The sequence below is a fragment of the Trichoplusia ni genome, chromosome 4 (assembly GCF_003590095.1).
Source record: "Trichoplusia ni isolate ovarian cell line Hi5 chromosome 4, tn1, whole genome shotgun sequence".
Lineage (NCBI taxonomy): Eukaryota > Metazoa > Arthropoda > Insecta > Lepidoptera > Noctuidae > Trichoplusia > Trichoplusia ni.
In genome coordinates this window covers 16,155,833-16,172,070 of record NC_039481.1, presented here as the reverse complement: position 1 = coordinate 16,172,070, position 16,238 = coordinate 16,155,833, and the positions used below count along the sequence as shown (strand labels likewise).

Genomic DNA, 16,238 nt, shown 5'->3' with positions numbered 1-16,238 from the left:
CATTCAAACTTGTAACTTATTTGTAAAGCTAGAGGGCTAGGAAGTAGCTGAGACGTAAACTTTGCTCTCAGTAGGCATCTTTTCTAATTTTATTTCCATGCATTAGGTTTTATGTAAATGTGATCATATTTACCAGGTAAATATCAAGGCAGAGCTGCAGCACCCTGTCGACGTTGGGCAGATCGTCGAACATGATCTTTGTGTAGATGCCCGAGAAGAAACCACGCAGTACACGTGACGCCAAGAACACGAACGTTGTATACAGCCCAATGATTCTGTTTAAACAAAAATATCACACCAATTTGAAGACGTGGCTTATTGTAATAATATCATCGTTAAAATATACGAATCCTGCGCTTATTTACCTCAATACCTATTGTAGGCTGTTCTTGAATAACGAAATAACATTTTATTGATATAAAATTACTTTATTTATACTTAAAAAGAACTTACCCGCTGCCCGATATGAAGTTAAGTGTCTCTGGGAACAGCTTGTCGTTAAAAGTGTACATCACAAGCATATCGCAGTTATTTAACGGCACTGATGTTAATGGGTCCTGCAATGATAAAGGTGGTACAAAATACTTATTCATAGTATAACGCGTAACTATAATATCAATATATGCTACTAACCCGCACAGAACAAGACTCCCGAACACGCCAATACATGACGTCATTAACTTTCTCTAATCTTAGCTGGACGTCGCGGTAGAGACGTGCATCTGCATCTAAAATTACGGTACAATATTAATGAAAAAAATATATTAATAAGATACAGGGTTATTTACAATGGTCAGTGGCGGATCTAAGTAGCTATGGTGTTCATCGCCCCGTTTCAATTGTAATTGGTTGATATTTGTGTATTGGAAAAAAAGTATCCACAGCGGAAATCTCCCTCAAGCGACAGTCCTGGACCCGCCACAGACAGTATATTTAAAAAGCCAATATGTCCAGCTCACCTTCATCCTCTATTAACTCACCGTCCTCTGGTGGCACGGGCATTAACTGATATGCCGGCTTTGTGGTCCCCTTGTTGAATACTTTCACAAATTTCGGGAACAAGTACTTAACGTTTAACCTGTTGAAATAGTCGGTATAATTTTACATGTGTACAAGACATTAATATTACGAAAATTAAATGGTTTTGCAGGGTCGTAAACCGAAATGCAGCCTTCTCCTATAGCTGTAAGTAGAAAATGGACATTGAGTTGTATTAGTTCTGACATTTATAATTCGTTATACCAAAATAGATGATGGGTAACCTGATCCTCTGAAGTTGAGTCATTTCATGAATGACGCAATATTAAACCATGATTTCCTGAGTGTTAATAAGTTTGTAGGTAGGACCGTATACCTAATGATTGGAGTAAAATGCTAACCAGACATCATTCGAAGTGTTTTCAGTGAGCAGCTTCAGCAGTGTCTCTCTCTCGGGGTTGGGCTTTCCGTCTATATTTGCCTCTAGAGGCACTTCTCTATGGTCCTCTATAGTCGGTGGATTCGGGACCGCGTTCGTCGGGTGCGTGATCACGTACGTGAACTTCACTAGTAAAGTTGCATCTGTAAATATCACCATGATAATGAATAGCAGCAAGGCCACTTTAGTCCTATCACTTACACTGGTGGCCTAACGTATTTCCTGTGCAAAAGGCTCAACTCGAGCGTTTGTGATCTGGTTTGAATTAAATTAATATAGGTCTTAGGTAACTTAATGAGTTCTTACTGGACAAGGCTTCTCGCTGTAACCGCTCGAGCTCTGGCGGTGAGATCTCCCACTTGAGCGTGGAGTTCGGGTTGATGGTGATGACGGCCACGTCGTTGTACATGTAGTTGGACAGGAACGTCTGCGCGTTGCGGTCGCGCGCATACATGTTGCTCAGCTGAGAGTAGTCTTGTTCCGTAAAGCTACGAGCAAATTAGGCATAAGAGAAAGGGCGTTTTAAGTATCTAAGGGATGAACAAAAGCAGGGAAACTTAAAAAAACATTGCTGGAGCAAATAATCGAGGAACTAATAAAAAAATAATAAATAATTGCCAAAAGAATGCCGTAGGTACTTACATATCAATATTGTGTGATTGTGCAGACATTTGATAAACAGGCAGAAAAGGCCCGATGCGAATTTTGACAGTCACATCGGTGGGTGGATTGGGTTGACCGACCTGAAACAAAGTATTACATTCACAGCAAATATTGGTCAAAATGGCACTTTGCTAGAGAAGCACTAATAGCGATTATAAGTACCGAATTGCCGAAAGCGAAGAACACGAGCGGGAACCAAATGATAGCGATGACGAAGGCCAATACGCCACCACCCAACAGGTACTTGGAAGTGTTAGACTTCTTCGAGCCGCGAGGCTGAGGGAACTCATCCTCCACGTAACGAGAACACTGAAATAAAAACATATCGTTCAAGTTTCTTCTTTTAATCTAAGAAGTAGGTATAAATGTGGAAGATCTAGTGTCTCCAATTTATGTCCCAAATACAAATGGCGGAAATTACTATCATAAATTGCTTTGAAAAGCGTATATTATGGAATATTATACCTTTAGCAGAAATACGCTGGCGAATATGTCCTCCATCTTGAGCCAATCCATAAGATTCATGGACGTGTCTGTCCATATCCAATCCATGAGGGTTCGTAGCTCAAATAAGAATGGTATTGCCATAAACCTAGAAAAGTAAAAAGAGGGTTACAAGATTATTCTCTATCAGTTTGTCACAAACTTTTTGCCGTGCTTACGCCTGTTCCAACAGAGAGAGCCCAGTCCTCTCAACCAGACATTTTAGACACGTGAATAAGAAGGCTTACCCTCTAAAGAATATCATGTTGAGGAAGTGGTAAGACTTGCAGAGGAAGTTTCCGATGATGCGACGCGGGTAGCCGCAGCGGATCTGGTACGCGGACAGTAGCAGGTAGATACACTTCAGCATGTACCACATCGGCGGCGGCAGCAGAGCGTTAAACGTCCTACATTACACATTTTTTTGAATTAATAATTTTTGAGATTTATAATGCTATAGTTGTACTTAATGAAATAAATACACAGAGGCTACTTTAAGCAATTAGTTTTGATCGATTATATTAGTCGTGTCAAATTTATATTTTGTTAATCTACGAAAGAACGTATTTGGAGTGCAATAAAAATATTGAGTATTGAGTATTGAACTGAAAGAAGCATCGCAAATGATCCCAAGCAACATGATTAAGTTTAAATTGGACTAAATCTACACTACCGGTTATCCAGCATATTATTGTGGGGTTTACCTTTCAGTTATAAACGGCAGTACGAAGAACATCCAGATGTGTACGCCTATAATGAGCGCGTATTGGAACAGTATCTTGCCGAGCATGAACTTGCGCAGGTACAGTGCGCGGTCTATAATGATGAGCGCGAACTGGAGGATTAACATTACCAGGAACGGTATCGGCACTTTGTTCTCCTCCAAGTAAGCTTGTACGCCGCCGTCGCCTTGGTGCGTCTGGGATAACAAATATGGAGAATTTGTTTCGGATATTCACTACATTAAGATACTCAAAAATAATCTGAGCAAAAATAAGTCGAGGAGTTATTCTAGCTGCATATTATTATTTTAACAGCTCGACTAAAAAAGTTTAATCCTGCGATGTATGGATCTCGGTCAATAAAATTCATCACAAAAGCCTTTACGTGTTATGCGGTGTTTTTAATGTGAGTATTTTGTTTAGTTGGAAATCTGGTGTCGTTATTAATATTGTTTGTGTCTCTACTACTAAGCTATCTATTATTGAGTTGAAGACTTACCCCAAATGCGGCAAATCCAAATATAACAACAAGGAAGTTGAAGAAGTCGCAAAGGAACATGTAGGCATATATGTCGGCGGTGACGCGCGCGCCCGGCGCTAGCATGCGCTGGAAGAAGCGGTGCGTCGGCCTCAGGTAACGCTTTATTCTGTACAAAACAAGAGTTCCTTGTCATTTAACGTAGTATTAAAAATTAAACTCATGTTTTTCGTCTACTGTTGGATATATGCCTCTCCCGATTGCGTCAGATGTTCATAGCATATAGTTAGTCCCAACAATCTTTATCGTAGCATTATACTGTCTGATATATTTAATTTTTATAATCTGCTTTACTACTTAGCAATATTTACAGGAAATTCTTTCACAAGTAATAAATCTCCACAAGCACTAGCGCCATCTAGCGCTAAAAGATAGAAAACTTACGACAGTAGCATAACTTCAGGATAATGCTTGTAGGTGTCCTCCAAGGTTGTTGTTACAGCAATAATCGGTTCTTGATCATCATCCACTCTAAAGAAAATAAACAGAAAACTTTACTTTTGTTGCGTAAAATATTGAGCAAACTAGCAAATTACATATCTCTTTTGATCGTTTCGATCCACAATTGGACTTCGTTCAGTTGATTAACGAATTTAATGACGAAAGTGTAAAATTATGAACAGTAGTTACCATTCACATGGTGCAATACAATGTTAACGTTTTCGTAAAAACTCACTTATAGTGGTCATCATCCTGCGTTTTCGAGGGTCCAGGCTCATTCCCATCAAAGTACGAGGCGGATGCGGAACCACCTTCATCATAAGCCACAGGGTTTCTCGGTAATCCGACTTCCGGTATATCTTCAGATCTGTTAAACCGATTGTAATTGAATTAAATTTTATAAGGTTTTTAAGGATACAAGAAGGCATCATATTAAATAATTTTGACAATTTTGTTAATCATACACAAACGTTTACGTCGTTAAAGAATTGTATTGATGATACCACAAACTGGAAATAAATAAAAAAGAGTAGAGAGAGTAGTTTAACAGTTTAACAGTTTTTTAAGCCAACACAGAGCGAGATCAAAAGCTGAAATGGCGAATGAATGTTTTCTTTGTAATTATCGATATGAAAACTCGATTACGCACAATGTTTGGAGGCGGCATGTCGCGATATTTATGAGGTAAAACATTTGTCGTTTCATCCCACTTTGCGGAGGTCTTTTACATTTGTTCGAAATTTACATACATTACTTAAAATACAATAATATGAGCAGTTTAATTACTTACTATATGTATATATCTAGCATCTAAACCCATTTTTTATACTAATTAATTATAATTCATACAAAGTTCTTACTTATTCGACATACATTTTACTAAGTACAAATTTTACGATGAGGTCAATACACTATCTACTAATCACACTTTATGGAGCGGTATATCTAAGTAAATACTGATATTAATATCCAGTGACACTAGACCAAGCCCGGAGGCAGATGATTCGAGTGCGGTATTGTACCGGAAGGTCCGCCGCCGCAGCCTCTCGGCGGCGCGCGCGGCGGCGCGGCGGTGCGCGGTGTAGCGGCGGCGCGAGCGCAGGCGCGACCACACCAGCTGCGCCACGCGCGGGTCCGAGCGGGACGTGGACAGCTCGCGCATGGCCGCCGCGATGGTCGCCTGCACGTGGTACAGCCGGTCCACCAGCCGGTGACGACTGTCTGATCCGCATACCCCGCTATGTACTATCCGCACCACGCCGAAATCAACACTAACTACCAACTACCTATGCTGTGCCGTCAATGGAGTTACAGCCACTGCTAGCGAATTTGTGTATCGCTGGTTTTCCCGAAACCGAAAACTTGATACCTTGCCAGAAGGTAGTTGTGCGGCTGAAGCTTGCTTTCGTTTTAGATAGGTACAAACGTTGAAGCATCACATTTTTCACCAATGCCGTTTGACGACTTACATAATAGCGTAAAATGTATATCCGCAAATTCAAATATATATTATATTAATTTACAGAAATCCGAAGGGGGATCTGGTGTTTAAGGAATATAATACGTCAAAAATCTTAAAAAATAAAAGCAAACCCACGGGCCCGTCTGGTCGTGCATCTTGACGTATTTCCGGCCCACTTCATTGATACGCCCCTCTACCACGAGCTGCGTGTCTTCAGGATTCAAAGGATATTCCATGTCTTCTCGCAACTCGATCTCAGGTGTCGATTCTTTCCATAAACCAAGGGATTTTAACATAAATCTGAAAAGAACCTTGCATTTTATAACTGTTCATGAACATGGGGCACCAAAGAAAAGGTACTTCTCATTTTCTATTTTCTAAATCATGTTTTTACCTGTGTAAAAATATGATGAGCAGTAGCAGTAGATCGTAGAGAGCGTAATTAAATTTTCTTTCGATACCAATAATACGCGGTGCTGTAAATGGCATATTCGCCGGTATTGCCTTCTGATTCCATGGCAAAATCTCGAATTGGAACATGCTTTTTATAAGTACAATCACCTGTGAAATAATAAATATATGAAGAAGCGAATAATATAATATCGCAGAAATTAAGTTAGGCACGTTTCTTTTTTTTTTAAAGGAAAAGCTAGATTATCTTACCTCAGTGTACGCAATTAGCGTTACCCAAAAGGTTTTTGTAGGTCGTGGTATCGTTAGGGTTCCCCACATAAAGACCATTAGTGGCAAGGGAATTGATAGTATTGTTGCCGATTGAATCTGAAATAAAAAGTAATTTTAAATATAAACCCCGGCCGATTAATAAGGCTGATTAATCTAAGCTGTTGCCAAATTAACTGGTCCCCATTGTGTTGAGTTGACCACAAGACATAGAAACAACTACAGCTTAAATGAGATTTGACAAACGAAATTTTTTAATTATTTCGCTTGATCAGAAATCGAAAACCCAGCTATTAATGTGGAGATTAAATGTTCTAGGGCGAATCTCAACTTAGATCATATTATTATAACTTTTAATATGTTTAACGTGTTTTATAATTATATAATGCACCTGATTAATAAAGACCATGATGTAGCAGACTATATCGGTATGCGCTAGTACAGTGTACCAAAGCGCGTAGCCAAGGTGCACGAACGGCGAGCGATCCTGTTTGAACATGGAGTCGTCTTGTTCCTCAAGTGTTGTAACATCCTTACTGTAAACGATAATTTATTATTTTAAAGTAGAGTTTGATCATATTTCACGGCAATTAAATAGTATTATTTAAGATAGGTTAAGAAAAAGTGTTTAAGAGTGGACTTATCATTGAGAACTTAAACGACTGATCAATGTGGAAGGTACAAAAAAAATTTTGAACAGTCGTACATACACTTTTATTGTTTTCTTGGAGGATATTTTCACTATAAATAAATATGTACATAGGTCCACTGCTCTTGCATGATACTTATTGCTGATACGTGCAGCCTAAAGTACCATTAAGGATTTTTATGAAATAATGAGAAAAAGATGGAAATTTTAAAATTGATTCTTAATTAATTATGTATTTACACGATTGGTGTAGTGGCTGAGTTTATAAGTATTGGCGGTGAATATAACATGTATAGTGTAAATTAACGCATAGTACTAAGCACAACGACTAGTAAGCGAAATGAAAGTAATCCTATCAATACGTATACCTGGAGGCCCACAGCCACGTCTTAAAATAATATTATGCGGGTGTGTAACAGAGATGTCGCTCTACGCCGTGTATTAGGCTTTTCCGCTTCCTTGGACATTATAATATTACTTCAATACGTGATGGTAGACCCTCTGACGTGCCGTTTTGTTTACACCGAAACACATTATACTTACACGTAGATGGCAATAAATATTTACAAACAAGACTAACAATTCTGACAAACGCCCATTATTGAAGATAGTACAAATTAGTTTAGACGAAAGAAGAATGTATAAAAGTACAACAAAAGCTGCAAGAACAAGTGTAAATGTTGTGGAAGAGGAACAAACAATTTATATAAATGTCAGAGACAACAAAAGCCCATTGCAAGGAACGATAAACAACCAACGAAACTTGTACTGTTATGTGACTTGACATCGACTGCTCAGGTAACGATCAAGTCTAGTTTTAAATACACTGAAGAGACGGCGAGCTTACTTGAATTCTTAAAGGATTTTTGCCGGTGCTAAAGTGGCGCCATGTCGTTTTCGGCACTGAGGGGCTATTTCCTGTTTTGCAGCTGTAAAAACGAGACGCTACTACACCATAAAGTCTCTGGTTCTCTACCACAGCTGTAACAGTTTTCCTTAAGAAGTCGGTGGCAGGCTCTCAGGTCTTTTTCAGCGTATTTAGTATTTGTTCGTAATGACAGTACAAGCACGTGTGTATCGGGCTCCACCTCTGGCTGGACTGCAAGCTAAACGCGCTCTCGTGCTCGGAGGTGTCGTCATCGTGCTTGGCGCTGCCCGAGGACAGCGAGAGAGGCGCGGGGGCGGCGTGGGGTGCAGGGCCCGTGTGGGGCGCGGGAGGCTCGTGGCGCGGCGGCGGTGACTGGTCCAGGCCGCGCTCCATGCTGGGCGCCAGGATGCGAATCTCCGGGACGCTTATCTCGCTTAACTTACGGCTGGAAACATGCCATCCTCATACATACTTCACCTTCGTTTCGACTTTTCTTTACATTCGTGTTTATAAATGCCATCATAATAATGGACAAGAACTATCGTTTTTATAAATTTGCTAATTTTGAGATTCCAAATATTTTTGGAGATTCAAAGGTTCAAAAGTTTTCAGCAAAAAGATTAAGGGTTAATATACCTATATTTTTTGAAAAATACATTTCAATGACTGTTTTTTTTGTCAATAAATTAAAAAGCAGCATTAATACAAACCCCATCTCAACCGTGGGCGCGAGTAGATTTTTGTCATATAATTCCATTTCACGGGTACTAGGCAGCGTGCAAACAAAACACTACTTACTAATAGCTACTACGAAACTAATGCGACTACATGACAAAGTATTCATGTCATTATGAACCACTACGACGGTAATCTAGAGCAGCAACGTTGTTTAAAGGTATGAATAAAACAAATTATAATGTTCGTTAATAATCTGTTACAATCAAGCTCGAATATCAACTTGGTTCTTCGGCTAGGCTTGTGGATAGTTTTAAACAACGTTTACAATAATTATTAAGTAATTTACTAGAAAACCTACGCTAATACTAAAACTAATTTATCCTCAACTAAACATGCAGTAAGAAGCATGGACTTATTACTTGAAATACGGACTACAAACTGACTAAAAACCGACAAAACTATTTTCAAACTACAAAAACTATTCTAATACATACAACTTAAGGTACATTTTAGATTGTCTCATTGGAGTTTGAAAATATTAATACAACTTGAGATTGCTACTCACTGCGTTACTAGTGTCTCAGGTAGAGGTTCCCATATCATCTGCGAGCCTTCTCTCAATCCCATCCCGAAACCTTCTTTTTCCTGTGGCATGATGCAGAAAAGTAATATAGTCTGTTAGACACAGTTTAAACTAGTTTATACTCAAAATTAACATCATCTAACTACTCGAAGCCATAAAGATCAAAATTGTTGTATATGTCAAAGACCTACCTTCAGTATTTTCTTCTCCATCGAGAGCGTCCGCGATACATATCGATAATCTCGTGAGTACTTCATCAGGTATCGAGTAATCGATACTAAGAAGCTCGATACTAACGCCCACCCCGTTTCTCCGTATCGTTTTATTTTATCTACTATTGTCTCTTCTTGTTCTGCACATTGATAAATTGGTATGGTCAGGGAAAAAATTTATTAAGCCAACGGAAGACCATTATACTATTAATGATCTCGAATTTGTAGTGTATTCTATTGGCTTTGAATAATCTTGCCGTTTCTTGTACAGCATAATTCTCATATTAAACTTATTATTTCAAGGAATATTGGCCATTATTTACTAGAACCCTATTGATCCATATCTCAGATAACAATACGATTGTGACTTACCCGGTAAGGGCGCGTATTCATCTATATCTGACGATGGTCCCTCACCGCTCTTCTCCGTCGTTTGAGCATCGCCACCTAGCATCGACTTCGGTGATGACTTACGCCTCACCTATTAATACCGGGTTATATTGTAATACAAATATTTCCAAAACAATGGGTGGAAGCAAAATGGTTCAAATAAAAAAAAAACATTGCCGAAAGTTAACTAAAATCAACAAAAGAATATATCATCAAGGTTATAGAGAATTTTAATTTTTTGTACATATTCAGATCATTTTGCCGTCTTGTAATTTATTAAAAAAACAGGCATGGCTTAATCTCTACTGAATTTCATAAACTAAATAAATCAAATGACAATCATGTGACACAAACGTCCACTGCGGAGCAAATACTTGAAAAACTTTTCATCCCATCATAATTGGTGTCGTAGTTTATAATTATTTATAGTCACATGTTTGTCATTTGTATTTCGAAACACATCGTAAAAACGGGTACCAACCTTTTACAAAAAATATAGCATAAGGATATCATGCAGAAGCTAAAACAAATATGCAAGCAAAATGTATTCATTTTAATACTACAAGACACATAAAATTAAGGCCTCTGTTACATTCCGCGAGCCATAATTATCTTACTAATAAGTGCGACAAGTTATAAACGTCACAGAGATCTTAACCTTATTTCGCCGTTTAAATCCAACCTTACTGCATACAAACCTGGGAGGCTAGAAACGATACCAATAAAATAATAGGGTATGATAGCGATTTAGTGTAATATGTGAGCGTTGATGGACCGTTACCTCTTGCTGGTAGGAGTGCGGATAGCTGGCGAGCGAGAGGCGTCGGTTGGAGCGGACATTGGGCATGGAGGCGCGCCGCAGCGACACGGCGCGCTTCAAGTCCGTCTTGATCGCCGTCGACAGCAGCTGCTCAGCCCACGCGACACATTCGTAAGCTCACATGCACTTGTAGTCGGTACACGTTGCTTTATACCCTAGCTATTTGACTACTGAATTGTCTGACTTACGACCTATTAACTACAATTTCTACGGTACTCTTTTCCGGGTAACACGTAAACGAGAACCTTGTGCAGGTAGGTACGAAGTAGTTGAAAATCTCCATCTAATATCGTGCAACGGAAATTTCGACTAATAACTAGCTAAGTAGTTAAATCTAAAAATTAACACAATAGCAACGTGTGCCGAATCGAGTGACATGGCGGTGCAAATATTAATACGAGCAATACTGTTAGTTACCTCAAAGCGGTTCTGGCATGTTTTTAAATTCCCTACACATGTAGAATATGTAGATACTAAATTGGATGGGTTGAAATTCTGAATTAAATATAATCCGGGGTAAGCGTACATGCGGGAACACCCAGGACGTACGTATAACAATATCAAATAACCAATAAATACTTGTAATATAGATGCTTCATGCTCGTTATACCAAATACCATAAACTATTACAAAACATTGTCTTACTCAGTATTCCCTTTGTCAGAATTTTGAATTCAGTCTGGTGTTCCCATAATTTTGTGTTTTGAATGTGGAAAAATCAACTCTACTAAAATGTCCAAAAGATATCAGCACTTGTATGTGCATTGTGATATTGCAAAAGCACGAATACTGATGACAATGTTCTCATTAAACATAACCCACAAATCACATCTCCTTATACCATCACCGAATGTCCCCATTATGTGCTAACTGGCAGGCTTACGTCAAAAACGATATCGTAGTATTATAGTATTACATTTTTCGAATGGAACATCGAACAACATTTATGTCATCGTAGCCATAATCCTGCCAGCTATACCATATCCCCTGATTAGTAAAATACAACTGACCTTGCCAATTCCCATTTCTCTAGGAGCGTCTTCGTCCGAGCTCGATTCGTCATCTTTCATATGAATCTCCGTATCGTCGAACTCATCGAACATGTAATAGTCTCCGGACCGAATAGCTGTTAAACATAATTAAAAAAAATTAGCAGACTATTTAGTAAATATAAATAGGCGTAACTCAAAATTGATTTTTTATTCATTTGAATTCATATCAGGTTACGCCTATTTTAAATATTTTCCAGCAAGCATTGAAATGTTTGATGTCTTGTTTTAGCAAAAGCTTTTTTTATTTATTTAAATAAACAATAATAATTTGTGAAAATAACATGCTTTTAAGTTTAATAAATCTAAAAGTACACATTATAATAAAAAAAATAGTGGTGACTTAAAAATAAACCATAAAGTACTAAAAATAACATAATAGTTAAATTATTGGTATTATTTGTTCGCAAACACAGAAACATGCAGTGTACAGGTAAATCAGGCGTGAATAGACAGGATAGAACTAGCATGCAGACATTTGACTATGGCATTAATCCAGGCACGCAAATACAATTAAAGCTTATTACCCGCGCAATGTTACAACATTTACAAAATATACATTGACATATAAAATACGACAGTTCCCGCCATAGCGATGCAATATGCCTAAATACCGTCACCGACAAGCTGAGGAGGGGTTAGTAACGCAATACGACTTTAAGGGAGCCTGCTGTGAACTTTACCCTTTTGATGGCTTGCTGGCGGCTTATACGTTGGTCTGTCCCGCACTACAAGATAAAAAGCATTACTCAACGGCAGTTCGCACACCATACAAATTATTGTGAGGGCATTTAACAAGTATTAATATCTAAACTTATCAACTGTTAAACCACCCAAAATCTGGAAATGATTAATTAAGCTATTTTGGTAGTACAGACATAACAGCTGGTCAAGACATGATAAATTAATGGCCAGATGTAGTTTCCCGACTATTTAAAACTACTTCAGTGCAATAATGACATTGTGGTTGTGCATCGAAGTTAACATCACCTGCAAGAATCAATTAGCGTCCGTTTTACTATAGTCAAATGAAATTAAAAACTATATTTTAGAATGTAAATAAATGACAGGGTTTTAGTCATTTATTTACAAAAGAAATGTCATGTCTTCAGAATGACCAGCACACAGGGATAGAACATACTAACAAACAACTCCAACACCGGAGCGGAAGCCACGAATTATTTACCTTCGTGTCTTTTTGTGTACACGCGGCGACTATCCGAGGGACCTGACTCAGTTCCTGAACGGAAAGGAAAACATAAATTGTTTAACAAAACATTAAAACACATCCTTCGAACTATGCTTTACATTATGTACATGGTGAGATCTGGGTGTATTTTCAATAGTTCGTGATTCAACAAACAGCTCGGGCGGCCCCAATCACGCGGTACATCGGCGGACGGGGCCGCGCGCGGCAAGCGAGCGGCGGCAGTTACACGTGTGGTGCGAGGTGGGCTCGGCGCGGCTGGACTGCGACACGACGGAGGCGCGCTGCAGCAGGCTGGGGCTGGCCACCGTGTGGCGGCGCCGGATGGGCGGCGGCGAGAACACCGGGTACGACTCCTCCGGGCTGGGCGCGCGCGCCAGCTCCGACTCGAACGAGATGCGGCGCGGCTCCAGGTACGCGTCCAGCGACACCGTCATGAGCGCGGACGACGGCGAGGGCGGCGCCGGCGGCAGGGGCGCGGGCCGCGCGGGCGACGGCGGCGCGGACGGCTCGCTGAGCGGCGTGTGGAAGCCGCGCGGCGAGGCGGGGCTGTCGGGCGTGTGGTAGCCGCGCGCCGACACCTCCGAGTCGCCGCGCACCAGCGGCACCTGCTCCGACTCGCCCGCCATGGTTTCCTCTTCCTCCTCTGTTCCGTCAGTCAGCATTGCGAGCAAAATGGGCACGAAAAATTACTCCCCTTTCGACCTTATTACCACAACAAGCAATTGGGTCCTCCTTACCGATGTCCTATTGTCGCCTTTCCGTACATGAGGTTTATCACTAATTATAACCATTTAAATAAAATATTTAGGTCAATTTCAATCAATACAAAATTTTATATCGATTCTCCAAACACCCGATCTTGTTACTCTAAGCAATAAACAATAATCATACCATAGTCATGATGATGCGGCTCTTTTGACATGACCCCTTGTATCTTCTTCTGGTTTGCTTTTATTCTTTCCATCTTGACTTTTATTTTCTCTAATATTTTTACTTCTTGATCCTCTTGCACTTTCATCTGCTTCTGTCTTAGCTCTTCTATAAGTTCTGCACCTCTAGAGTAATAGACATGAAAATAAGATCCTGCCACTTAAGCATTCATTGTATGATTTAAGAATGTGTACTAACCGTGATGCAAGAACAGTTGTAGCTTTACTTTCATCAATGACTCTGTAAAAGTAGTAGCTATGGAAAAGCCGTCTTTGCAATATCAGGAATGCAAAACATACACCATCCCACGCAAGTCCGATATCTTCTTGAGGGACAGAACAAGTAGCCTCCTAAAACATTGTTATACAAATTAAGCACCAAAAGAGGCCTTACCTAAACTCTTAAGTTTTTTAGATAAAAAAGAAACACAATACTTACATTTACTTTCGTGTACTGCATTTTGATGAACCTAGCAATGTTCCCACCAGCGAACTTGTCTACGCATCCGATACCAAGAAGTTGAACGAGCCAGCAAGCATGTTCCTGCATTACCGAGCTGAAGATACATCCTGGGATCTGTAGCAGCGTCTTTACTACCACCACTGTCACATTGTACCGAAGTAGCCATGACCACCTAAAAATATTACTATTACTATAGGCAGAAGTAAGAAGTATCGTAAAGCCCATATGAAAGGCCATTGACGATGAGCTTCGACCGACACCTGGATACTGTCAACTTAATATAAATAGTTTCCTTAGAATGATCCCGACCTGAAACAGTTAAGTTTCTAGCTTGACAAAATAATTCCATTATCTTACCATTGCAATATAGCTTCTTTGGGTCGAAGATAGAAGTCGGTTCCTTGCCAAAGGAATATGAATGATCCGATGAGATAGCCCATAGAGAAAAGGTTGACTCGGTTGGTGCCAGTCATGAACATGATCGCCAGAGTCACCCATAACATTCCCAAGAACACCATACGCTTAATGACGTCAAGCCAAGAGCTGAAAATGAAGAAACAACGAATATACAAATACAAAACTTTATTTAACTACAAGTTCAAGTTTTGCTAAACGAGATTATGCTTACCCGACGTAACTGAGGAAATCCGGCACGGGATTGACAAAGTTAGGCGTCTCCCAATCTTTCCCAATATCTTCGCTGTTTGAGCCACCGGCATACGTGCTACCTTCTCTTTTTTCCACACGAAAAACTTTCAATTGCCGAGTAGCAAATAACAGGAGGAAGAAATCAAAAACAATTTTGTACGCATGTGGTGGATGTTCTGCGTATGGAAGGAACAACCATGATCGAACGTGCTTCAGTTGCTGAAAGTTACGTTCAGAATTAGATGAGAGAATAATGTAGTCAACATATTATTTTAAAGCAAAGTATGTATTAATAGCCCTCCTCCAAATTCTTATTTTTGTTATGCCCGACAGGGCCCACAATGCTCTAAAACTAATGTATCTTGTGTACCTACCACTAAGTTCACATTGTGGAATGCAATAAACGTATTGAGTATTAAACCAATCAATATTTTGGTATACTAATACCGAAGCACGGAGGGAGAGCATCGATGTTGCTGATTCAATGACAGATACATTAATGGTGAAGAATGAGTTTTTTTTTAAGATGTGAGTTTTTATCCTCAAAAAAACTCTGTAAACTTATTTTGAGTCGCCGTGTTAACGAAACAGATTTTTTGTATATAACTGAATGAAGCAGGAGTTACACGACCGTATGCAACTAAAACTAAAAAACACTGTTCTCACACGGGCTCCGGGTTCGCGTGAAACGGACAAAGTAGTAGTCACCTGGTCGCTGCCATCCCAGGGGTAGGCGACGCAGAACTGCGGCAGGAAGCCGACGGCGATCATGTACTGCGCCGGCACCAGGATGGTGACGCAGGCCGTGAAGGTGGGCCACACGCGCGCCTGCGCCAGCCGCGGCATCGACACCAGCACCAGCAGCCAGCCCGCGTACAGGACCGCGTACACGTCCATGCGGGACCCGATCACGCCCATCAGGCAGATCATGCAGATCTAGACCAAACAACTGCTTATTTAAACATTTTTTTCTTTAACTTTGGAACTCTACGAGTATTTGTCGCTTTTACTGGAAGATTTCGTCATTTGGGATTCTGAACTTAGACTTTCACATAAAAACCTCCGTAAAAGTACTTACTGCACTTTTTAGTTTATTAGGGGTACCAAAATAATTCGACGTAAAATAAATAAATAAATTAGCTTTCATTCTAACTCAGTGACTTGTATTAATAATACTGACCTCTACACCGAACTTGTAAAATCCGTAGTTTATGAAATACTTTACACAATGTATTACGTCTATGTCGGCTTCCTTGCGCGTTATTTCTGGAAACATGACTTTATCCCTACCTTTTTGTAAAATAGATCTGTAAAAAATAAAGAATAAGTAAT

The 16,238-nt window shown here is 39.8% G+C and overlaps 1 protein-coding gene across 9 annotated transcripts in view; it reads right to left on the bottom strand.

Annotated features, from left to right (window-relative positions):
- Positions 1-16,238, bottom strand: part of LOC113493259 (piezo-type mechanosensitive ion channel component) — a 38,547-nt gene that overhangs the window by 1,462 nt on the left and 20,847 nt on the right. For 4 of the 9 annotated variants that reach the window (XM_026871141.1, XM_026871146.1, XM_026871148.1 and 1 more), the window contains 33 exons: positions 16,087-16,213; positions 15,615-15,842; positions 14,887-15,125; positions 14,616-14,801; positions 14,235-14,430; positions 13,995-14,146; positions 13,758-13,921; positions 12,843-12,896; positions 12,340-12,384; positions 11,618-11,733; positions 10,569-10,694; positions 9,770-9,878; positions 9,377-9,537; positions 9,168-9,247; positions 8,145-8,369; positions 6,799-6,943; positions 6,390-6,506; positions 6,121-6,287; positions 5,862-6,026; positions 4,500-4,631; positions 4,208-4,294; positions 3,785-3,932; positions 3,268-3,482; positions 2,812-2,970; positions 2,546-2,672; positions 2,243-2,389; positions 2,060-2,160; positions 1,724-1,905; positions 1,380-1,560; positions 960-1,078; positions 634-728; positions 454-557; positions 134-275 (listed from right to left, as the gene is read on the bottom strand). In XM_026871141.1, the coding sequence (XP_026726942.1) occupies positions 134-275; positions 454-557; positions 634-728; positions 960-1,078; positions 1,380-1,560; positions 1,724-1,905; positions 2,060-2,160; positions 2,243-2,389; positions 2,546-2,672; positions 2,812-2,970; positions 3,268-3,482; positions 3,785-3,932; positions 4,208-4,294; positions 4,500-4,631; positions 5,862-6,026; positions 6,121-6,287; positions 6,390-6,506; positions 6,799-6,943; positions 8,145-8,369; positions 9,168-9,247; positions 9,377-9,537; positions 9,770-9,878; positions 10,569-10,694; positions 11,618-11,733; positions 12,340-12,384; positions 12,843-12,896; positions 13,758-13,921; positions 13,995-14,146; positions 14,235-14,430; positions 14,616-14,801; positions 14,887-15,125; positions 15,615-15,842; positions 16,087-16,213 (4,741 nt within the window). The remainder of the gene's footprint in view (positions 1-133; positions 276-453; positions 558-633; positions 729-959; positions 1,079-1,379; positions 1,561-1,723; positions 1,906-2,059; positions 2,161-2,242; positions 2,390-2,545; positions 2,673-2,811; positions 2,971-3,267; positions 3,483-3,784; positions 3,933-4,207; positions 4,295-4,499; positions 4,632-5,861; positions 6,027-6,120; positions 6,288-6,389; positions 6,507-6,798; positions 6,944-8,144; positions 8,370-9,167; positions 9,248-9,376; positions 9,538-9,769; positions 9,879-10,568; positions 10,695-11,617; positions 11,734-12,339; positions 12,385-12,842; positions 12,897-13,757; positions 13,922-13,994; positions 14,147-14,234; positions 14,431-14,615; positions 14,802-14,886; positions 15,126-15,614; positions 15,843-16,086; positions 16,214-16,238) is intronic. The other 5 variants (XM_026871142.1, XM_026871149.1, XM_026871147.1 and 2 more) reach the window with 5 other exon arrangements.